We start from the raw sequence: 24239 nt of genomic DNA, 5'->3' as shown, positions 1-24239 counted from the left end.
CTGCAGATATTTAAGACCCACCTGACACCTACCTGTGCAGTCTGCTTAGGGGGCCTGCTTTGCAGGGGGGTTGGAGTAGATCTCTAGAGATCCCTTCCAGCCCCTACAATTCTGAGATTCTGTAAACATTATAGCATTCTTCACGCTGTAGCTGTGCTTTGTCTGTCTGTTTGAAACACCAGTGGCATGCATAGAAAAGCTTCCAGAGGATGCCAAATCTGAGCCACCAGCAGGAGCTGTTTCAGATTTTGGAACAGAGGGCAGAAGCTGAGCACTCTATTCTGTACATCTAATTATTCCCATATGACCAAACTCAGCTATGAAGGTGTGAACCCATGGCATTCAAAGCCTTCAGTCTATGACTCTCTCATCTCTAAACCGAATCTGTGTTTAACAGTTGCCTAAGTTCTGCCATTGAAAAAAGGGAGCTGACTAATTGGACTTTTATAACGGATATTAATGCCTGGTACAAAGAATGTGCAATGCTTTGCACATCTAGTCGGGCATCCACGTGGAAGAAGCATTTCAGAAAACAAGTTTGGTACAAGCACATTTGGAAATCAGTCCTGATTTAGAATCAGTTAAACTACACAGGATCAGAGAGAAGAGCATCAAATAGGAAGCGTGATAAGAGAAGACAGATACAGTCTTTCCCTGTACCTCATCATTATGAAGCATTTACTGGGCAGTTACCAAGGAATTAGTCTTAGCAGAACAAGAAACAGGTGTCTAAAGAAACTATTCAGCTAACAGTGAAAGTGGGATAAATAGGCTTAGAAAGTCAGATGCAACACATCCAAATAATGTCAAGAAAACTACATTTCATGATTCTATTCCACTACTAAGCACGTGCAACAAGAAAAACAGAAAAGTCAATTTTAAAGGAATGTGACACATCATCTTAAGAAGTTCTGCTAAGAGTAGTAATTAGAAAATACACCAACTAAAACTTGCAGAGGAAGAAGAGGATATGGGTTTCAGAATACTTGGTGAAAGCAAATGCTTTACACTACTTAGGTCGTGTTTACTAGAAACTCAGAGGTTTACAGACTGATGTGGCAACTGACAAAGACCAGGAGAGGAACCTTATGAACGTTTTTCCTCAAGAGACACATACAATGTGGAGGAACACACTGTGATAAATCAGTCTTTCTACCTGAACTCTTGTGAAACATCTACAGACTATACAGAAGTTGGAAAGATCTTCTGCAGAACAAAGCTTTTTTCAGCTGCAAGGTAAGTTTAACTTATTTCCTTCCATTAAGTTTATCATTGGGCTGAAAACTAACTAAGTTATTTCTATCTATCAACACAAAGCTCAGGTTATTACCACCTATGTGAAAACAATGAAACCTACATTCCAATAGGAGGGAATATAATAATATACCTTGCAATTTATATTTGGAAGAACATCCTGAACTCAAAGCCTTGATAAAGTATTCCAAGATATTCAATGTTACCTTTAATGTTGTGATACTTTTAATGTTGTGAATAGAAGGGAAAACTTAGTCAACCAGAAAGAATATTAATGCTGTAGTCATCTTCAAAGGCCAAAGCAGTATGATCCTAGCAAACATCATTCTAGTTACTCCTAGCAATCCCTCACATAGTAATGGAAAAACTGACTAGAAGCTGCAGAAAATGCTTTACAGTAAAAATGGATAATTGTAGTGAGTAAGATGATGTTTAAAGGTTTTTTCATCTTGCAGAAGAAAAATAGTAAGTACTGGCTGCAACCAAAAACCAAATGTGTTCAGGTTGGAAATAATGCGTCATTTCAACAGGAAGAACTAACCACAGGAGTAAATGACTGGCTAAGAATTCAGGCTATCTAGTAAATGTGCCTCTGTTAACACAGATTCTTAGAAACTACAGAAGGGTACCTGGATGAAAAACAAGGCGATTTTCTGATCACATTAACTATAGAATCAGGGCAGAGGAGGTAAAAAATCTCCAGAACTACTGATGCTGGACAAGCTCGGGACTGAAAAGGGCAGATCTGCTCAAACATCTCTACTTTTGCACTTAGATCAGATTATACAGTTAAACAGACAGACCTGCATTATTCTGAGCAGTAAGATGCATGTTTGATGCAACTGAATGAAGATGGGCTTCCTGAAGGATTTTATACAGCAATGATATGTTATTCTGAGTTCCTTTATCACAGCAAATATGGAGCATACTGTCCTACGAAATAGTTGAAATAATTTTTTCAACTTTTCACTCTCCCCTCCTCACTACTCTTTTTTTTTAATCTCCTTTTTTTTTTTTTTTTTTTTTCTTTTTTCTTTTTTTTGAATCACACGGGTTTTAAAGTTATGCTTTTAACACAGAGGACATTTGACACATGAAGTCCAGCCTGGAAGGACATTTTTAGAAATGCAAATTTAAAAATCATTGCTCCATTTCCACTGGCATGCTGTGGAACCTAAACAAACCTAAACCAAAAGACAAACCTACAGCCTAGGAGAAACACTTAACAGTAAGTATTTTCCATTTGAGTTTCTTACCTCCATCAGCACGGATACAATTGCATTGACAATAACAATGATGAGAATTCTCAGGCGCCACTCATATGGCACACACACGAGCTGTGAGAAGAATTTGCAGGACATTAACACCACATACATGAAGTAGTTAAAACGTGAACAAAACTGACTCCAAGTTATAAATTCATACATACATGCAAACAAATACACAAGTGCGTATGCACATGAAATTGGATGTAATAAATATTAATACTTATTGCAGAATCCTGCTTCTCATGCTTGTTATCTCTCTGAGAACATTTTAAGGTCTTTCATCACTCAACCGGTTGAACATTCAACATAAAGTTTTAACAAGAAAGAAGGACACTAGCATTTCACTTGTGCCTCTATACAGAGGTTTCAAGAAACAACCTCCCCTGTCCACTATCATAAGTTAAAACTCTGAAGGGTCAAGTTTCCCCAAGAGGCAGCCAGCTGTCCCAGGAAGTACAGACAAGTCTGCTGAATCTTACCTCAAAAGACGTGTCAATAAGTTCAGAGGGATGCAACATGATGAAAAATAAGAAGACATAAAGAACTACCACAGAAGTAACAAACAGAACTGTAAAAGAAAAAAAAGTATTGTAAGTATTTTAATCAGACCATCCCTCAAGCAGAGTTTTAGAGAGGTCTTGCGTATATCACAGGTTTATTAATCTCTGGAAATATTATTGACCTATAATCATCTACCAGGTATATTTTTGCAGAACAAGCTGTGCTATGAGTCATAAAGAGATAGAGCAAGAAGACGGAAGTATTTACTTGCTGGAGTTGGGTTGATTTAGAAACCTTAAGTCTACCAAGCCAGAAGGATTTAAAAGGAAATATACAGCAAGCTTTCAACTGAGCAACGTTACTTTATCTTCTCCTTATTTTTGGAATATTCACACATAGGTGTACAGACATACAGAGCCTTATATCTGTGTCTATACTTATAAACTCAGAGCCACAGGCAAATAAAAACTCTTCTTGCTAGATCACAAATAAGCACCCAACTTTCTACTGAGCATTCTTTCACAGTTTTCTACTACTGAGTTTAAAACAGAGTTATGACTTCAAATTTCTGCAGACTAATCAAGTAACAATCTACTACAATATACCAGGTACATTTTTGAAAATATTTTAACAGTACCAAATAAATACAGCAAACATACATGCCAACAAATTTAAGATTAGGTTAGGGCAAAAAGCAAGGAGTTCAGTCATAACAACTCATCAGAAATGCCACGAGTCAATGAGAAAACTTCACACAGTGCCATAGCTGACTGAAGTAAACTGGATTTTTCAATCACATCCTCTTTTGAAGTATATTTTACATAATTTACTTTGAAGACATAGATATTCTAGTCCTATGGAAACAAAATAATTATTAACACAAATTTCTCCATACACAGCTTGATACTTCCCTATTTCTGTCTGTGATTATCAGAGGATAATTGTACTATGTTCTCCTAGCAACCCTACTGCTGCTGAACTGGCATGTAGAATTGTAAGCAAGCCATGGATGAGTACGTGCAAAGAAAGTGACATGGATTTTTTTTCTCGACTACATACAATGTGATACCTTAAAATATATAACTGTATATAGTAAGAAAGGACTTACAATTTTTGTAGCACGGTTGTCTAAAGGGCTTTCCTTTTGAAAAGACAATTGCAACTATGAGGTACTGAAAGCTGGATATAAAAAACAAAGTTGTGTTTTCATAATTTTTAATGTTATGTTCATCATCAAGAGTCTCGTTCCCACCATGTGCAGAGCTGATGTTTGTGGCATCCAATATATTACACGCACTGCAACATAAACATTTAAGACTGAGTTAAGAAGAAAAGCCAAACAAGGCTGAATCCTATTTATTATCAAGAATAATGAAAGAAATCACTACAGTAGGTTAAAAAAAGCATATCCTGAAAACCTACTATAGATACTAAAAATTAGCTCAAGTCTGAGGCAGGGAGGTAGCAATTGTGAATTCTGTGCTTCAATTTCTTCTGTGCTTTCAGCAAGTAAAATGCCTTCATGAACTGCTTAGGGCCTGTCACTTTATACAAACTTGGGAGACAGGTAAGAAAATACTGCAAAGAAACAAAATATGAAATCGCTTTCATTTTCAGAAATATAACTTACTGGAACTCTAACAGGAAAACAAAACTTTATAAGTATAAATGAGTCAAAATAGGCCTCAACCATGAACTTCAAATTTTGATCTCAGACATCCCAGACCTGAAGAATCTTCAGACCCTGCAGTCTGGCTCTGACCCAAATGTGCATTTCAGTCATTGGACAGCACCTATATATTAGGAACATGCTTTTAGGTACAGACTAATGAGTAGCAATAGAAAAGCTACAGTTACAAAATGGTGGATAAAAGCAACAGCATTAGGGGTGATTCCTTTCTGATTGATACTGTATCCTTTAAAATATCACTGAAACACTTACTCAGATTCTGGTGTCCAACGTTCAAACCAGGGCTGCTGCTTGACCCAAAGAAACCCAACTGTTTGGAAAACAAGGCAGATGATGATCTGAGACAAAACGGAGCACAGAAGTGGACCTGAGATAAGACCTGACGGAGGCCTTCGCGCAACTAGCTCCTTCCAAGCAGGGTTCAGGCTCACTGCAAAAGGGAAAAAAATATACACCATCTATTGCATCATTATGATTACCAAGAGTTATCCTGTTTATACTGTGGAACTGAAATGGCTTCCTCATGACATCTCACACTTCACACTTAGAAAATTCACCTCCGTAGTCCCAAACTGCAAACGTGAAACCACCCAACAAAGGTTGTACCACCCTACATGAATGCCACAGTGCCATTTATAAGCTGGTTGCCCCTTGCAGCACAGGGCAGCTGGGGACAACACAGAAACCATGCGACAAGTAACTGGCAGTGTGCCCAGACCAATTCTGGATAGGGCAATTGTAAAGTTCTACAGCAAATTTCCCATTTATCTGGTGCAAGCAGTTGCTAACTAGCTTCCTCAGTTGCAGTCCTCCATTACTTCAAAGAAGCAGCTCCACTGAGCTTGAAAAATAGAATTCTATTGTTAATCAGTAAACTGAGAGCTAGGGTCATAAGTGAAATTAAGTACTTCACTAGATGATAATTTGCAAGCCTAACACTTTCTGGATAGAAGAAGTTCAACTAATAAGGCAAGAAGTCAAAACATTTGAGAAAGATCATGCTGGAACAAATACTGTTTTGATTCCAACAACACCTTCCTCACATCAGGCCAGATTTCTGACTTCCTGTACTGTAAAGAACTGCCTTTCTAAGCTTATGCCCATGACCTGCTTCTTGCATGAGGACATATCACAAACTGCAGGTGAATCTGATTCAGTACAACGGTTATTGTTGTTTTTCCAATACAAATACTGCAATAGTTGTAACTACTTAACTTTGCACATCACAGTGCTTATTCCAACGAGCAGTAAGTGGTTAAAGAAAATCTGACAATACAAAAACTGCTTCACAGAAGCCACCAACAGCAGTTCAGCATAATACTTACTAGTGAATACAACCACCAAAATGATTGCCAAATCAATGAAGAGAAATTGGTGGTCCCCCAAATTGCTCAGGATCTAGAAAGAAATCACAACTGAAACATCAGTAACTGCTTCAACACCAAGAAGCATCTTATAGTGAAACCTACTCTATAACAAATCAGTCTCTTTCCACTCTGGCTTCCTTTACCTGCAGATCTCAAGTACTGTACAATCCACAGATCAATTCCCAAAGTACGAATATATGAAAAATCCAGTTTCAAGAAACCTAAGGTGATTTTTTTTTGTAATTTAAAGCTGATCCTTTTTAAAATAATGTATTTTTATTCTTTAATGCATTTTTAGGCAACTTATTTGGATTTCCAACTGTAGATATTTTCAGAGACATTAACTATAGCTTTTTTAAAATACACACAGCATGTTTTCCAAACAGTTAGCTAACAGTTAGTTAAAATCTAACAGTACTTTTAATCTAAAGAAAGATTTTTGAATGTGATTGTTGTGTACTCAAAGAGACTTGCAACAGTTTCTAAGTATGAGCTTTCAAATCTGAATTACATTGACAATGCTTAATCACAACTAAGTACTTACAGAATATAGCAGAGTAACGCTGATGTACTGGATAATGCTGTATAATGCCATGAATTTAAATACACAGAAGGAAGTTATTAAAGCAGCACGGCCTTCCCTGTCAAAACAAATGCAGTCGTGACTAGAAAGCTTTACAAGCAAGCAGAAACTTCAGTTTAATTAACTGCAATTAAATACGTCAGCAAGCCTTTTGAGAAACGCTAGCATGAAGACGGAGTGCTCAGACACATGGAGAGAAAAGCAGGGTCAGAATGGTACACTTTCAGGTGCAGAGTTGTGAGTACACCCTCTGAAATGAGCCACCACCACACCACAGCATTCTTTGACTTCACGTGGTTTTCCAATAAAGTTTTTAAAATGAAAGTCTGCTGGCAAACGCTTCTATATAGCACAAGTTTACTATGTGCACTGAGTGAAAACGCATTCACAATTGCCAACCACAGACATGGTTCTGCATATGCATGACTTCGTCAGTTCCATGCAGATTAAAATAGATTTTTCTCTGGCTGACCTCTATCCAAAACTACTAAGTGGATTCCAATTCTAGAATCAAAAATTGGTCAAACTCCACAGAGGAAACCTATTTTCTACTTAATATGGCGCTGAGAAGCAAGGCTATCTCAAGAATTTTACCACTTGCAATTATACACGCCCTTCATACTTCACACGCCCTTACTACTACTCAGTGGTAACTAAGACATCAAAAGTACTAAACTGTACAACCCTCTCTTGAAATGAACTTTACATAGACAGGATTTAAAACAAAATAATCGTGCTATTGCAATTCCTTATTCAAATCACTTTCAGTAAAGAAATAACTACTAAAAATGTATGGCTTGTCCTTTAATTCAGCTGGGCCTACTATAACATCAAGCATGTTATTAACACAGAACATATAGAATGAGTTGCATGGATACATTTACGTTCATGGTGGCATTACCTGATCAGCTTTGGCACGCAGGAAATACTTGGTGTCCTGGAAGTGAATGGTGATGCCACAGAAGCCTCAAGTTCAGACAAAGATATACCACCATGTGCCCTCTTTAGTGCCTGCCAATTCATATTGAAATAGAGAACATTTTAAAACATGCTTTCAACTATAAAACCTGAGCAGTACCATATGCAAAATAAAAATGTACTTACACCACAGTCATTTGCACCATCTCCACACATGCCCACATAGTAACTACAGAAAACAAATACATGTTAGGGTTCTGGACTGCTCCCCAGTCACAGTTCATTTAACTGATTTCATTAAATGCTTTTATATGATTTGATATATTCAGTGTTTGTACAAACCTAAGCGATCCTAGATGCTAAAAGCACTTACTATTTACATTATACATATAAGGAAGCAGGTAAAAGTCATGTGACTTAGCCAGTTCAATAAATCAATAATAGTTATCAGCTATCATCCCAAAAAAGTCTAAAGCATCTTTATCTTAGTAAGTTGATACTTCTCTACTATTTTATACAGATACAACGTTTTCATAAGGATAACCCTAAAAGTGTCTATGAAAAAAACCACTAAACTTCTGAAAAAACACAAAGGTAAGAAACAATTACATAAGCAACAGCCTCAAAGTTTATAGTTTGAGCCTTGACACTGATTAACAACATAGCGACAGTAAGTGAACACAAGGCATCACCCTAGTACTTCTTCAGTACCTACAGGTCACTCAATAGACTTGTTCACTAAGCCAAGAAATCAGGTGTATAGATATGCTATTCAGTTTAGCTACTCATCACTTACAATTTCACGAAGTTTGTACAACATACATATTCACAACTAACCAGCAGATGGCTGTACTCTCATTCAGCTCAGCTAATGGGCTTATTCACCAACCCTAGGAAGTTATCTCAGCCCAATCTTTTTCATCTGGTGTAACAGCTATTAGCACACATCAGGTTTTTTTCTCATCACACAAAACATCCTGTTAGGCTGCCACCTCTTCTATACTTAAAGAAATACTTACTCTACATTTTGTAAAGCTTCCACCAACTGAGTTTTCTGATCAGGAGCCATGCGAGCAAACACAGTGCCATGTAATACAAGCTGAAAGAGAGACATTTCTTAGTGCCAAGCCTGCTCTTCATTAAAAATACCCAAATTCAAGTAAAATGCTCACCTTGGGTACCAGGTCCTGAAAATGCTCCAAAATAACTGCAAATGACTTTCCATTCATTGCAAAATGGTATTTGGTCATCTGAAGATCCTCAAGACTTTCATGGACCAATTTAACTGGAATATCCTATCAAAAGTAGTTTAATATTCTAGCTGTAGTGCATCAACACAGTATAATAATAATAATCTTGAGGATTATTCACTCTAGCAAAGGCTTCTATGAGCTTCACTTGAAAGAAAATCTCATTCTATTACAGCATTTATTTAATAACAAGAACATACGGTTTAATGTTTCCATAATGTAGCTAAAGCAGACTCAAATTGAAAACTAGAAAAACAACCATATCTGCACATCTAAAATGTCAAATCTTGCAAAGAAGTTAAAAACAAGTTACAAACTAGCTCCTCGAGTTGTTTTACCACTTTTCAATACTTTAAGGTCTGCAAGTTAAATAGTACAGCAGTTTAGAGTTGCCACTTAATGGCAGACATACTATTCAACAGAATAATAAAAAGTTGGGAGACAAACAGCAAAACTAAGACTTTAAACTCTAAGGGCACAACGACACTCAAATTACCTCTGAGTTTATGGCTGGTGATGAACTAGTGCATCTTGCGAGGGTATCTGCATAATGCCAGTTGATTCTGGCAGCCTGCCCATCCTTTGGAGGTAGTGCTTCAGCAATAATGACCTTATCCTGAGGTAGAATCATTCCACAATCTCTGGCCACAGAGATAGCAGTTAACATGTTATCTCCTATGAAAGAATTGCATTTTGAAAGATTTGAGTTAAATTATCAATACATCCATATTCAACACAAAAGAAAAAGCTAATGAAGCCAGTTTAAAAGCAGGAGGAAGGCTGTTTAATAAACCAGTGACATCCTTAGAGCCAAACAAGTCCACAGGCAGATGTCATATTATATCCCTTACGTTCGTCCACTCACTAGCATCACTCCCAGCTAAAAATGGTACATACAAGACAAACTCAGAGTTCTACTGCCACCCAATTACAACACTGTATTTGTCCTGTATATTACAGGTTGTAATACTTGTGACTTACAGAAGACCAACGTTACACAGAAAACACAGCACAGACAAACCCAAAGCCACAAGCAGGTTAAGAAGCCATTCTTCCAAAATAAATAAATAAAAATGAAGTAATATACTATATATATTAAATTGAAATGGTAGGGTAGGGATGGACTCTCAAGAGGGCAGGCAGTAAGAACTCCTGCTAAAACCTAGTTATGAGATTAGACCTGAACTTATGCCTGGTCCAAAGACGTTCAAGGTTTTTCATCCTTCAGTTCAATAAGAAGTAACATGTTGATATGTTAACTCTACGAAGTAGAATTAACCCCTTACTGGTTTCAGACCTCTGACTTACCAAAGCACCTCTTAACCAAAATGATGTGTAGTTTCATAACAGCTTCTGAACTTCATTCTTGTATAAACATAGCATAATCCCAGTGTATCAACAAGAAATTTTTTACTTCATACACTACATTCAAAATAAATCTGTTCAAAAATAACTTTTTCTTCTTCGTTATATGAATGTTTATGTGCTAACCTGTAACCATGACAGTGCGAATGTTGGCTTTATGCAAATCTTCAAGTACAGCAGGGGTTTCTTGCTTTAACTTGTTTTGCATTATAATTAACCCCATAAAATCCATGTTACTTTCAATAGCATCTCTGTATGAAAGGAGGCAAGGAAAAGAACATTGGAAGAATTACAATTATTTGATGTAGTTTAAAGAACCTGACTTTATGCCTACCAATAAAAGAGACATTTATTTTTACTGTGCAAAGTGTGAAGAATTCACTTTTTAAAAGCGATCCAAGAGAATACCACCATCTCCATTCATTTATGCTCATTCCCCCTGTTTACACTTAAAATAACAAAAGAAAAAGAAAAGTAAGTGTTGTTTCTTCTCATACACAACTGTATAGTTCTTCAAACAGAACTCTTTCTAAAAGACCTTACATTCCCAAAGAAAGGTTGCTCTTGGAAAAAATGCTCTGACACAGCATTCACAGTCAAATTTTAAATTGTTTAGAATGGAGGTCTAATTTCTTTTCAGGATTAGCTGAATCAGAACATACAAACTACCACACTAAATTGCCAAAGGGAGATTAACAGCCATTAGCTTATTAAGTGACTCCTTAACTTCATTTCATATGAAACTTAGTGCATTTACAGGTCTTGTGTATGCTACTGCCACTCTAAATTTTTGTAATGCTATTAGAGGAAGACCTTAAGTTCCTATGTATTGCTCAGGGTTCAATTAATGAACATATAGAACTGCATAGCAAGACAAAAACAAGCTAAGGAAGAAGAGTAATCGGATTTAAACCAAAGTAAGCATAACAGGATTACTCCAAAGCGTGCAGTTTTTAAAGCCTGCTGTTATTTAGCTAAAAGGGAAAGAAAAAAAAAAAAAAAAAAGCAAAGCCACTCTTACCTATTAATAGTCTGAACTTTGTGCCATGTAAGTTTAGACTCCAATTTTCTGTGAGCGAGAGCAATAACTCGGAAGCCTTGCTTAGTGTATTCTTCCAGGACACTCTCAAAGTCAACAGGAACTTCAAAAAGGTCAAGTTAAGAATTATTAAAATTAGTCTTACCACAGCTGAACTGCACAAGAGAAAAATCAGGTTGTTCCTTTACCTGTTTCCTGCTTACACAAGCTTGCAATCACTTCAGGGGCACCTTTCATATAAGCATCCATTCTCTTCTCCCCAAGAATTCTCGCTATCACACACATGCGTTGCAAAACTGAAGAAAATGGAAACTGGCGCACAATCCCAATTTCATAAGTGGTCTGTGTAACATGGAACAGAAGAACAAAAGGGTTACACCCACAAGTTCTGAGAAATACAAAAAAAAAAAAAAAGGGAGATGATTTATTGAAGAAGAAAACCAATAGCACTTACCGAAAGCTCAAATAATTCCTAAAGAAAAAAAAAAAAAAAAGAATTCCTGTAAATATTTAAATATTTTTCCAAATAAAAACTATTTAAGCATAATATTGGTAACATAAACTGGTAAACCAATTTATACAGCACCCTCAGTCACATTACATTTGCAATGGATTCCACAAACGATGAATATGGATATACTGTACTTGTTTAGTACCTTTTACTTTAATTGAGATACACAGTAATAACTGCTGTGTGTGTGCACTGAGATCTGAACAACAAAAAAGCTTCTAGCCACTGCAGAAGACTAACAAAGCAACCAACTTGCTGTACATCCTCCTGCTACCTTACTCTGATATTCTGGGTAGAGTTCTTGCTTGCATTCCTTGTGTATAATAACATCCCAAGTACATTTTATTTAACTCAGCACTGACATTCAAACACGTATCTCTAAAGGTACAACGTTGGCAAGAACCACGGTAAGCTCACATAAGCACTTTATAGCACACTAAAAATTTGGTAATTACACTAATATTTAAATGTCTGAACTCAAAAAGTGTTATGGCACTCTATAACCAGTCTATTGGGGTAACAATGCTGGCAGTCAGTCTGCTTATCTACTACAGTATCTTATGCTGAGCTACTTTTTGTAACAACATTAAAACACGGCTTCTCTATTTTTGCCATCAAGAAAAATCACCAAACAATTCCATAACTGTCTGAATAATATCTGCCAGATCAGCATGTACTAAAACATACTTGTGTAACTTAGAGGATTAGTTTAATTTGACAAAATGCTTTGAATCTGCATACCATTTCTTGATTAGTTGCTTGCTTGGATTCTGGAAATAGTTGTTTTGAAGGTCGCACCACCGTTGGCATGATTCTATTATGAAGTGCTGTTTCCTCTTCTGTTGCTTCTTCTAAAATCTGTATGAATTAGTAGATCATTTTTAATGCATTCATTAACTTCTATTTTTTCATAATTTTCAGGAAACAGTCTTGGAAATGAGCCCAAAGTGCAATGATTTGCTGTGAAAGTTCGATGTCTTAATTTAGCAGTTAACCTAAGGCTCATTTAGCTATTTTACAAGTTAATTGTATTCAGTAAAACTTTGCTGCAATCCTGACATCACCAAAAGCAATAAATGAGCTGCTCGCATATTTTTCATTTCTATGAATTGCTGCACAGTGTACATTTTAGAAACACTTAACACTTTAAGACCTCCTTTCCACGTTGACAGATAAGCATTATCAAAAGCCTACTTTTCCATTACAATGTCACATAATACCACAGCCTGTATTTGACACTTAAAAATGAATATAAAATGGTGACTTATTCTGAATCAAAGAAACACTTACCCAACCTATTGCTTCAAACATCTTCAAATCAAGTGGATCCCCAGAAAGCACCCCTTCAATTTTAGTAAGGGAATGACAAGTTGCCATGCAAGCAATAAACTCAGACTTCAGCAAGCTCTCACTGCAAGCCCTCTCTTCCGGCAAAAGGAAACTGAAACAATGAAGTTATAACATACTTAGCACTATAATTATTTACTATGAGCCAATTCAAAAGGTTTGTTTAGATTAACAGAGGATAATTGACTGCACAAGTTTCTTCACTTCTGTTTTCACACATCACAGAAGACGGATCTAGTCTCTGGGCTGGAACCTTTAGAAATAGTCAAAACTCCCAACTGATTCAAAAATATTAGTTCATACTCTAGCTTCACTCCCCTTCTACAGAGGCTTTGTCACTTTAAATGTAATTCAATTAGCTAAGCCAATTCATCTCAGCAGCCCAAAAAGTCATCACTAGGAGGGCAGGGTTAAAGAAACACGCTGTATTTTAACTACGTTGTTTCTGCAGTACAAAGCTAATGAGACGTCAGATTTTAACTGATTAAATTCTCCTTCATCCTCTTCTGATTTATAACTTTCAGTACATCTAAAACATTTTTTCAGTTGCATTCTTACAGCTTGTAACAGAAATGCAAACTTAGGAGCTCAAATTAAATCTTCCTCTGCTGAAGATGCTACAGAACAACTAAATATCAAATCTGCTATCACTGTTATCCTTACCGAGCATTTTCCACCCGCTGAATTCCCCAAAGGTCCAAGCCATCCTCAGTGAGCGTGCCAGTCTGCAAAATGAACCAATGGGAGGTGTAAGAAAAAATTCAGAATGAAGTTATCCTCAAGTAAAGAAAAAATTTAGAGTTAATGAGCTATATCACACCTGAAAAATACATTTTATTTCATCTTCACTTAAAAACTGAAACTACAAATAGCTACCTATTAGCTTTTTGCTAATAACTAGGCTCCAGTTTTGTTACGAAACCTTAAAAAGCATTGAAAGCAACCGGGCACTGGCTTGAGGACCAAAGTAACAGATCTTTAAAATCCTGAGATGATAGCTAAGTATTCTCTATATTTGGAGAGCAATGGCAGCAGAAAACAGATACTGAACTCTCAAGTACTACACTCCTACATGATTGAAACAGCAGCTGAAACACATTCACAACAAATATTTTCCCTGTAAATATTTTTGTAATAGTAAGTTCAGTGTGGATTCTTAAGATTTCAGGTAAAAATCTAAGAAGAAAATCAGAGGATTCTGGCTACACTTATTATTGTCTTTCAACTGTGCTTCTGTTAAAAAAAGAACAAAACATTGGTTTGACTCTTCATTTAAGTAACTTCATATCAGAAACAAGCTTGACTTCACAGTTCAATTTTCGAGAAGCCTTTGTGCAAAACAGAACCCCCATAATTTTGGTGTGTCAGTCAGGACTTGGAAGCCTTTAGATGAGACAAAATTTATGTATTATATAAACTTTTTAGAGCAAATCCTAAATTGAGTGAGGTAACTGGTGGTAAGCATTGAATACCTGACAGTTAACAGGTGACCTACACTCATATGGAAGTTATGCATTTCTCAGTAGTTGCTAGTCCATACAAATTCCCTCTTATTATACATTGCCTCCTCCTAGCAACACTAAGTTCAACCAACCTTATCAAAACACACAAGATTCAGCTGGCCACAAATATTTATCCTTTGAGGGCTGATGCAGAAGATGCCAATTTTTTTCAACCGTCTTTGTGCATAAACGATGCCAGCAGTCATGGCAGCAGGGAGTGCTGGAGGCACCGTGATGGTGATAATGTCAAGAGATTCAATGATGATGGTATGAGCTGGAACCTGCAATAGAGGTCAAAGTTAATGAACAAGAACTCAGTCAATATCTCATCGAAGTGTCCTCTCATTCTCAGAAAAGCAAAATTTGTGCTGTGCTTTCCCTAGAATAACAGGATCTGGAGTGCCTAGAAACCTGGCATAATCTCCACCCACCATAAATTAAACAGCCATGATAATCCAGTCCTAATATATCCTCAAGCCACAACTTCAAGTTTTCACTTTCCCCTGCTAAACTTTAAAGCACTGATGGAATAATGCAAAAATTTGAAAGAAAATAATTAGAGCTGTTGCTAGCAACTTCTTAATAGGGATTTTTCACACATAGCACATTTTAAATTTGTTGTATGAAATTTCTTTGAAATGAGAATCAAACAGATAGCAATTTTATGTCCAAAAGGCAAAAGAAGATTGGCTTGATAACCCACTCAAATTACATCATAAGAGATTCATACTCTGCTTTTTTACTGAATCTTATTCTCAGTAGGCTTGTTTTTCTTGTTCCTTTGACAGAAAATAAAGCAAAGATATTTTCATTTAAAATCTCATTGTTTTTCATCATCCAAAGTGCTGGAAATGATAATCAACGCTTTTCTAAAATAAAGTTGTTCTGGACACAAATACAGTGAGATGACAACATACCTCATTTAAGATGCTATTGACAATTGTGTAAATAAACCCAATGCCTGCCACCACCACCAGAGACAGGAGAAACCAGTAGGCATCTCTGTAGAGTTTAAAATCAGTTGGCTTTGGATACAGTATGGAACGAACAAGCTGTCCTTTAGCAGTATTAAAGCCTAGAAACAAAAAGGAGTGACTTATTAGATGCATACACAAGAACAAAGCTTTTCAAATAGATTAAAAACCTCAATGAAACCCTTAAGCTACTCATTTAATTAAGACTGTTTCTCAATAGACAGTAGCAGATGTTTTGCAATACTTAAATTACAGTGCTCATACTAAGTGCTTCACTCCTATGGCAAGAGCATAGAGCTGATTTAAATCTATCCCTCTTCTACAAGGGCAGTAAACACTCAAATGTTTTGGCCTGAAAGAGTTTGTTGTACTGTATTTTGTGCCTCAAAGTGCAGACTTAAGGGGGGTGTATATATTAGCTGGAAGTGTCAGTCCTTGTAAAAAGAAAATGAACTTATTCGTAAAGTCCAAATTTAAGTACTTAAATGGTAAGTCTCCATAAACTCCTTTAACAGTCAGAAAAAAAAGAGATTCACAAGAAAACTGCAGAGCACTGAGTTATCTTTTAGAGAAATCAACCACTCGATCACATTTAGATGCTTACGTTAGGAGACCAGACTTGTGGCTTAGAGTCAGATGACCAGACACCCTGAGATTTTCTTTGATCTTTTGCCTCAATACAAGGGAAGGCCAAAGTGGTGTCAAGTCTTGTATGCCTGAACCATTTTGTATATGCTTAGACTTCAAAGTCTACTACTAAAACCTCAATATAACTGTTGGGTCTACTGGCTCCTGAGAGCTTCTCTTAAGTCTCTGAGCATTACAGGAAACACTAAGCTTACCAAGCCAACATTTGGCATACAAAATTCTACCAAAACGAAGGAGCTATTTCAACAGTCCTGAAGAGGATGATGAGTTCATTACAAAACGAACAAGACTTGAAGCATCTGGGCTTTGAATTTGTTACTGCAGGAGAGAAATCATGCACCTGTTCAGAGTTCAGCATGCCATTATGTAACGGAGTATTTAATCACAAATGCTTTGTAATTCAAGACCACCTTCATAAACCAGAATCCCCAACTACTACAGTCGGTGTAGATGTTTGAATAGAAGAAGCTATCAATCAAAAGCCAAAGTTTTAAAATATTAGTATAAATAATCACTTCTGTAAACAAGCAAACAAACAAACAAATAAATAAATAAAGCTCAAGTTTCTTAGCCAAGTGTTAAGTGCATTGACAAACTGGGCAAGAAAAGCATTTGCATTGCCAAAATAGCTCCCTAAAATAAGTGATTCCCCACCATCAACCCAATCCAACACTATCCTAAATCTCTGAAAAGAGGCATACGTAGTGCAACATATTGTAAAAATATACATAAAGGGTTTGAAAATGCATACAGCCAGGTTTTAAATTAATGTTGAAGATTGATTCATTCTCTTGTCTGCCAACAGATTCTCACCACACCATTATCTAGCTTTCTTAGCATTGTAACAGGCATTTATCAAATCAGTTGGGGTATAATCATTTATCCATGTTTTAGCAACATTCAATGCAATGAAATGAAATATCACTTCATGTGCAGCTATAAAACTGAGTGTTATACTGATAAGTGACAAACTTAAAAGTCTATACCTGTTCTCACTACCAGAGCTTTAACTAATTCTCCAGTATAGAAACGGGTTTGGATCACATTGGTTCCACAAAACAAAGTATGTCGCTTATGAGCTTCTGGACTGTATATTTCATCTCCCGTTGCTTTCGGATATTCTGAAGGATTTGGTAGATTAATCTTCGTGACAGGAACGCTTTCACCTTAAATGGATAAACAGTATCTAAGCAAAATCAAAGAATAGACATTTTCCCTTCATGATATCAAGTGGAAAAGTACAATCTCACTTCAACACAGGTATTAGGCAGTCTTTCACCTATTAATCCCTGCTCACCAGGTTCCTTATCAAAATTCTACTTAATCTTATTCTCTATTTTCCAATACAGAATTTGTCCCTCTTACTTGAAGTCAGAGGAATGAAAAATACAGTTCACAAAGAAAACAGGACGAGCTTCCTTTCCTGCTGCAATGCATTTCCTCATCTTTACTCAGAAAAACTAAAAGCTGAAGGAAATTATTCTGATCTCCTTTAGTGACCGAGCATATTCAGATCAGGATAGCAAGCAATTTTATCCGTTGCTAGCAGCAGCAAGAGGCTTGGATATATTCAAGGAACCGAACATGATTAAATGCACCATCTCTGAACTGCCATTTTCTAAATGCTGCCAGCCTGCCATAATATCCTAGGAACAACAAGAAGGCCATTCTATTCATTGAAGCTGTCTGACAATGACATCAGGTTGCTGGTTTCAGAACATGCAGGCACAAACTTACTGAGGTAATCATCTCTTTAAGAAACAGAGTAGAACAGTCTACTCACTAACATCTGGAAGCAGTTAAAAAGTTTGTGCTAAATTCAGTCCACACTGAGAACACCAAGTCAAGAGGCAGGAGGACTCACTATTAAGAAGAAAACTTTTCAACAAGAAACTATTAATAATTTTTGGAGTTGCCAAGCTGTACCAGGTATCTGTTGCATTACGTACATAAGCACTGATGAGCAATTAATGGCAGGAACATACACATTTGAAGCAAAATAAATATACTCACTTCTGTAGAGCAAGCTGCAAGATAAGCATGCACACAGGTAAAAAATCTCTTCAGCCATACAAGCACAATAAGTTTATTTTACCTGTTAACATGCTTTCATTCACGATACAAGTACCACTGAGAAGTACTGCATCACAGGGCATAATTGTCCCATTAGATGGAATCAACATGATATCTCCAGGCACAAGATTGGTAGAAAGGATTTCTTCAATTTCTAAGTGAAAGAACACAAACAAGTTTACCTGAAAACAGTCACCACAGATCCACACAGCTCGTATCCAGTTGGTGATATTTAACACTGCATTCCATTTTACTAGTAGCATTTTGTAAATTCTTCAAAAAGAGGCAAAAAAATCCCAAACACGTTGATAAAATCAGTGCCATTATAGATTAGGTTCTACAGCATATGGGTATAGTTTATCTAACAAATGAAAATAGTCAAGCTCATACAGAAGATTAAATAAAGTTCATTAAAAAGACAGAAGTACAACAGAAAGGCATGTCTTACAAAACAGTATCACACACTGTAACCTAATAGTCCTCAGCTATTGTGGTATCCAAATGAGCAGAAGTCCAGAGATCAATTGCAGCCCCTGCTGGTTAATAAAATGCAATGTAAATCCAATGCATGCACCTCTTTAGACCAAGAAAGATATTACAATGATAACCACATACCTGATAAGGCAGCAGATATGAATGGTAGGTATTACAAAGAAAAGTACCCTACAAAACACAAATCTGACACTTGCTAAAAATGCTTTCTAGAATAATCCTGAACAGATGACTACCATATCTCAATTCCACTTTGCAACTTCTCCTCTTCTCATGCAATTTTGCTACAAAATGCAAACATCACAAGCAGGTGAAAGAACAAATGTGCATCAAGTTTAAGCTCATATTTAATAAGCTACTTAAATTCAACTGTCCAAAGAGCATGTGAAATTTACCTTGATTTCTTCTGCAGACAGAAACCCTTACAATGCTGTGAGCTGCTACCATGTCATGTAACATAACATATTGCTGCAAAGAGGAGAAAACAGTTCAAAATTTCAAAACACAGCTTCTCCTCCTCTAAATGCATACTGTACTTCTACAAGCAAAAATTATAAGATTCTTCTACAGCAAAATATTACTTTAAGCATTTGTATCAAAATAGTTTAGGAAATTTCTAGGCAAATAAAGTTCAAGTAAATCAGCCTGTACAGATTCCTACTCTTAATAGCACTCTTGGAAGAAAATACACACTGCCAAGCAAATTATAAAAACATTTGCTCAGTAAGATACATAGCAATAAGACTAGAGTGAATGGACTCAAACTGTGCTAAGTTCAGGTTTGCTAGGAAAAATTTATTCTCAGAAAGAGCAGTCAGGCACTGGAATGGGCTGCTGAGGGAGGTGGCTGAGTCACCATCCCTGGAGGTGTTCAAGAAACATTTAGATGTTGTTCTAAGAGACGGAGTTAAGTGGGAAAATATTGATGGTAGGTGGACAGTTGGACTGGATGATCTTGGAGGTGATTCTATGATTCTATACAAAAAACTGCAGTATTTATATAAACTTTGGTAAAGACTTTATTATTATTATTATTATTTATTTTCCCATCTCTGGTATTTATTAAGAGACTGCAATTTAAAGATAGTTACTACTTCATTTTCCATTCACTATAGCTAAGTCTACACAGAAAATTTAATAATCCACAAGTCTGGGTGGTCCTCAGTTACACTGGACTTTTTCAAAGAGGAACAATGCAAGAAAGAATCAATATTGTCACTACAGTCCAATACACGTGGTTGCATCTGAGTTTTATGTGAGGTAAAATTTCTGTTATCTGAGATGGAGGCAGGTCAATGTGACTCAAGAGTGTGGGAAGTCAGCAGAAAACCTTCTCAAAAAGAACTGTAGATCCAAATTCTTCCAACTCAAAGAGGGAACATCCGTAACAAGATTTTATGTGTATAGTTCTGAAAAATTCTAAAAGATACATAGAATTTCCACATAAAAATAATCTGGTAAATAAAAAGTTGAGAAGATACGTGTTTACTTTGAACTTACCTTTCTAACAGTGTAGAGTGAGCTAACAATGGATATTACAGACATGATCACAATTGCTAATGCATAGTAGTGATATTCATCAGTGATCCACAATATCACACTGAACAACTGAAAAATGTAAAAAGGATTGAGAACCTAGAAGAGTGAAAGAACGTTAAAGTTAAACCAAATGGCCAAATGCATTCTCGTTCAGAAGAGTCAGAATAATTCTCCTCTACAGAGGAGATAACACTTTCAAATGTTGTTTTCTTTTTTAATGTGGATTTTGCTTGTTTTGTCAAATTGCTCCCTCATTTTCAAATTCAATCCTCCAAAAGTAGCTCTCATTAAAATAACATGCAAGTATATGTATTTAAGATTGTATGCACTTTCCCCTACACCTCAAAGCAAAAATGATAAGTATATCTGTTGCATAATAAATTAGAATTCTTATTTTCAAAGCTATCATCTCTTAATTATTAATAAACACTCTTATCCGTTAGCTCAGTTTTGAGAATTTCATTGTTCAAAATGTTCTACCACCTATTATCACATGGATAACAAATTAGCTACTCAAATTCATACTATAAAAGGGAAATGGAACAAGCAAATCAAGTGTACATGCAAGAACACATTAGATTTTATGAGTATGTTGTAATGTATAACACCCAGGCCGATAAAGCCACTGACTGTGTTCACCATCAAGTTAGAAGTGAACCATAAAAACAAGATGCATAGCCACTCAAAAATTTCTGGCATGTTTTTTTCATGTCCTTACTAGGGCACCACACTGTGAACTCCAAAGAGTTTGTAGCAAAGGCCTTGTAGATTTGGAGCTCTTAAAAATAAAATTCCCTATCATTTTTCATTATAAGTGCTGAGCTCTCTGAGGTTTTCATTTCACATTAGTATTTGAATACTAGTCTAAGAATCACTGTACTTAAAATAACTTTTAATGATATACATTTTTATTCATTAAAAAAAATGATCTTACCTCCTTAATCAGAAGCTTAAAAATGGAAGGCACTTTCACAGCAATTTCATTTATTCCAAAGAACATTTTCCTGCATTAAAACCAACCAAAAGATATACTTAAAATTTTTAAAGATCTTATTCATTTTGAATTAATTCCATTAGTACCAGAAAATATAAAATATCATTTAGTCCATGGACCCTTTTATCACATTTACTGTTTCAAAAGGCATTTACCATTATGCCTGTCCAATAAGATGTTACATACATCTAATATGAAAATAATTACTTTTTATTTCAATTTAAACTGCATTTTAATTTTTAGGTTCTTTCACAGATTTCTCTAAGAACTGTATTTAGGTCCACTTTTAATAATCATATAATTCTGAAACCCTATACGTGGTTTTCACCAACTTAAGCTCTAACTTTAATTCTTACCCTTGCAGTAAGATGCTGTTTTCATGGTTCAGTATCTTAGTTTTAAGCACAGCACAAAGAATGGCAAATCACGAGAATGAAAGCAAAGAACTAATCTCTGATGGGATCTGATCTGGTTTAATAAGATTGACATGATTGACATTAATCCTGAAGAAAAAGCCACAAATCAATAGAAAAGGGATGGAGCAAGAATATGCTTCCGTATTTTAAACTGAGAAGGTCTGATACGGAGAAAAAAAAAAAAAAAAAAAAAAAAGCCAGAAATGCAACAAAATGCAAAGCTGTTCTAGTTTAGGTAATGTAGCAACAAATTCGAACAGCAAAGCTTATGTACATATGAACGTTTTGAAAATATATACTCCAGCTGGTTGGATTCAGATTCTACATTTCAGATTCTCTTCTCACTGGGCATCCAAAGCTTTGTTCCCTGACAGGATGCTTACACATTTAGTCTAAAATAGCATGCTACAAATCAAATACTTTTTCCAGTTACTTCTTGCTAACTCGAACTTTAAGAAGTGGAAATGTGTTTAGCTCCAACCAACCATAGGTAGATCCATGCAAACTACGGGACAAACCTCTGATACTAACTAAACTTTTAAAATGAAAGCCAAAACCTGGGAAGCTTCATTCGTATCTTTCTAAATTAAGAAACTAGATAACAGTTTAGGCCATGCCACTCTCTACTAATATTCCTCATTAGCTACGTAACAATCTGTTGTCTTCTAAATTTTGTTAACTTTATGAGGAGAGACAACTGGATCAAAGCAGTTCTTCCCTCAAATATTGTAACATTACCTATAATCGTGCATCTCCTTTGTCAGTCCTCTGCTGTGTTCATTATGAATTGAAGAACAGAATGTAGAGTCATCTAATCCTCTAAGTAGAGGAAAAAGTCAGTGAGTTATTTCAGAAACTTGATATTTAAAACATCAAGTATTCAGCAACGCAAGAGAGTCACACCCTTAATGCTTTTCTAGTTACTGTGTCACATAACTGTAGCTACAAATGCAATATTAAAAGCCTTCTTGTTGACATGTCTTACTCCAGAGGACAGTCATACCTTTATTTCAATAGCAGTAGGGACACATTTGAAAAATGAACTCAAATACTAGCGTAACTAATATTCAAATCCTCTGAAGTGTGAACAAGTTTTTTAAGACATTGTACGAAGTAAATCAGGCCTAGGTAAAATACAGTCTACATTCCAAGTGCTTCTCAACACTGTAAGATTCATCTTCATAGGACTCCTACGTGCTGTGAAAAGAAATGCTGTAAATTAGATGACCCTCAGATAAGAAAGAATTTGTGAAATATCATTGTTTATAGCTACAGGATTGTTTGGATTGTTTGAACTAACAAACTCACTTAACTGAACGTATCACATCCCATGTTCACATGTTTTTCTAGTGGACATAATTTGGATGCATAGGAAAGCATCATTATCTTTTAAAAGGCTTTCACAGATGACACGAAAAAAGAGCACTTCTTAACACAAGTCTTTTACTATATCGGAAAACTTAAGTTATCTACAAAAAGGATTCAGAGCTGTGTCCCAGTGAAGAAATACCCCTTCTACTGTGCATACACACAGTAAGAATTACTTCCATTCTCTAGAACACGGGGAAAAAAGTTTAATACCCTCACTGTTGCAAAGGCTGAAACTATGCTTCTACCAGCTTCAGGTGAAATCATTATGAGAATGTAAAAATGCTAATAAATAAACTTCATCACAGGTTTACAAGTTTTCCCTAAATTTTATCAGGTTCAAAGATTTTAAAGCATGATTTTTAGATCAGTATATAATTCTCTTCTAGTAACTGTGCCTTTCTCCCCTCTCTCCCAGTTCTCCCCCTTCTCTCCCAGTTTTGCTCAGAAAAGAAACTCATTTTAGTTTTCAGTCCACAATGAGAGAAATTAGCCTCACTCCACTTAAGTGTTGCAGTGCTGAATTCCCAAGACATTAAGAAAATCCCAGTATGCACATACTTTATTACATGAACTACTCATTAACTCACTCAAAGTTTCATTTGACACTAGCTAAAACAAAACAGATATACAGGGTCAAAGGTGCATCCTCTTTGGCTACACAGCCAGGTCTGATTTAGTTTAAGAACAATTGCACTTGCATTTCCTGTGTTTAAACTAGGGTTCTTAATGCTACATTATTATAAGAACAATGATAACGAAACTCAAGCTCTCACAACTGAATTAATTGCCCAAGAAATCTTTATTTGCTTCCCTTCTGAACTGTGATTAGTGTTTATGTAATCAAACCATTCTGTCTTCTGGATACTTGCATTACTGCCTGTGCAGACTGACTTATCTTCATTATACAGTATTATACTTAGAACACAACTACAGCTGTATTGCTTACCTTGGGATCTTACTACAAAGCCTTCAGTCTAAAGTCCCATCTCTTTGCAAATTGATTTTCTACCATGTTACTATAGAAGAAACTGAACAGCAGCTTAAGAAATGCATCCCAGTGAAGGCAACCAGTATGAATGTTTAAGAATTCTTTTCAGGATGTTTATATTCTTAAGTTCAATTACTATTTCCCAGGTG

At 36.0% G+C, this 24239-nt stretch overlaps 1 protein-coding gene across 10 annotated transcripts in view; it reads right to left on the bottom strand.

Annotated features, from left to right (window-relative positions):
* ATP13A3 (ATPase 13A3) overlaps nucleotides 1-24239 on the bottom strand; it is a 53799-nt gene that overhangs the window by 6285 nt on the left and 23275 nt on the right. For all 10 annotated transcript variants that reach the window (XM_085233074.1, XM_085233070.1, XM_085233065.1 and 7 more), the window contains 26 exons: nucleotides 22470-22550; nucleotides 21256-21325; nucleotides 20283-20417; nucleotides 19178-19250; nucleotides 18313-18444; nucleotides 17204-17383; nucleotides 15513-15670; nucleotides 14688-14876; nucleotides 13757-13818; nucleotides 13037-13187; nucleotides 12488-12604; nucleotides 11690-11707; nucleotides 11424-11577; nucleotides 11218-11338; nucleotides 10323-10447; nucleotides 9328-9506; nucleotides 8754-8876; nucleotides 8601-8680; nucleotides 7768-7810; nucleotides 7565-7674; nucleotides 6625-6721; nucleotides 6039-6111; nucleotides 4966-5143; nucleotides 4132-4319; nucleotides 3002-3090; nucleotides 2511-2591 (listed from right to left, as the gene is read on the bottom strand). In XM_085233074.1, coding sequence (XP_085089200.1) covers nucleotides 2511-2591; nucleotides 3002-3090; nucleotides 4132-4319; nucleotides 4966-5143; nucleotides 6039-6111; nucleotides 6625-6721; nucleotides 7565-7674; nucleotides 7768-7810; nucleotides 8601-8680; nucleotides 8754-8876; nucleotides 9328-9506; nucleotides 10323-10447; nucleotides 11218-11338; nucleotides 11424-11577; nucleotides 11690-11707; nucleotides 12488-12604; nucleotides 13037-13187; nucleotides 13757-13818; nucleotides 14688-14876; nucleotides 15513-15670; nucleotides 17204-17383; nucleotides 18313-18444; nucleotides 19178-19250; nucleotides 20283-20417; nucleotides 21256-21325; nucleotides 22470-22550 — 3007 coding nt within the window. The remainder of the gene's footprint in view (nucleotides 1-2510; nucleotides 2592-3001; nucleotides 3091-4131; nucleotides 4320-4965; nucleotides 5144-6038; nucleotides 6112-6624; nucleotides 6722-7564; nucleotides 7675-7767; nucleotides 7811-8600; nucleotides 8681-8753; nucleotides 8877-9327; nucleotides 9507-10322; nucleotides 10448-11217; nucleotides 11339-11423; nucleotides 11578-11689; nucleotides 11708-12487; nucleotides 12605-13036; nucleotides 13188-13756; nucleotides 13819-14687; nucleotides 14877-15512; nucleotides 15671-17203; nucleotides 17384-18312; nucleotides 18445-19177; nucleotides 19251-20282; nucleotides 20418-21255; nucleotides 21326-22469; nucleotides 22551-24239) is intronic.

This window comes from Meleagris gallopavo, chromosome 11, assembly GCF_905368555.1.
Source record: "Meleagris gallopavo chromosome 11, MGAL_WU_HG_1.1, whole genome shotgun sequence".
Lineage (NCBI taxonomy): Eukaryota > Metazoa > Chordata > Aves > Galliformes > Phasianidae > Meleagris > Meleagris gallopavo.
The sequence above is the reverse complement of the archived record's forward strand: the minus strand, read 5'-3'. Positions and strand labels throughout refer to the sequence as shown.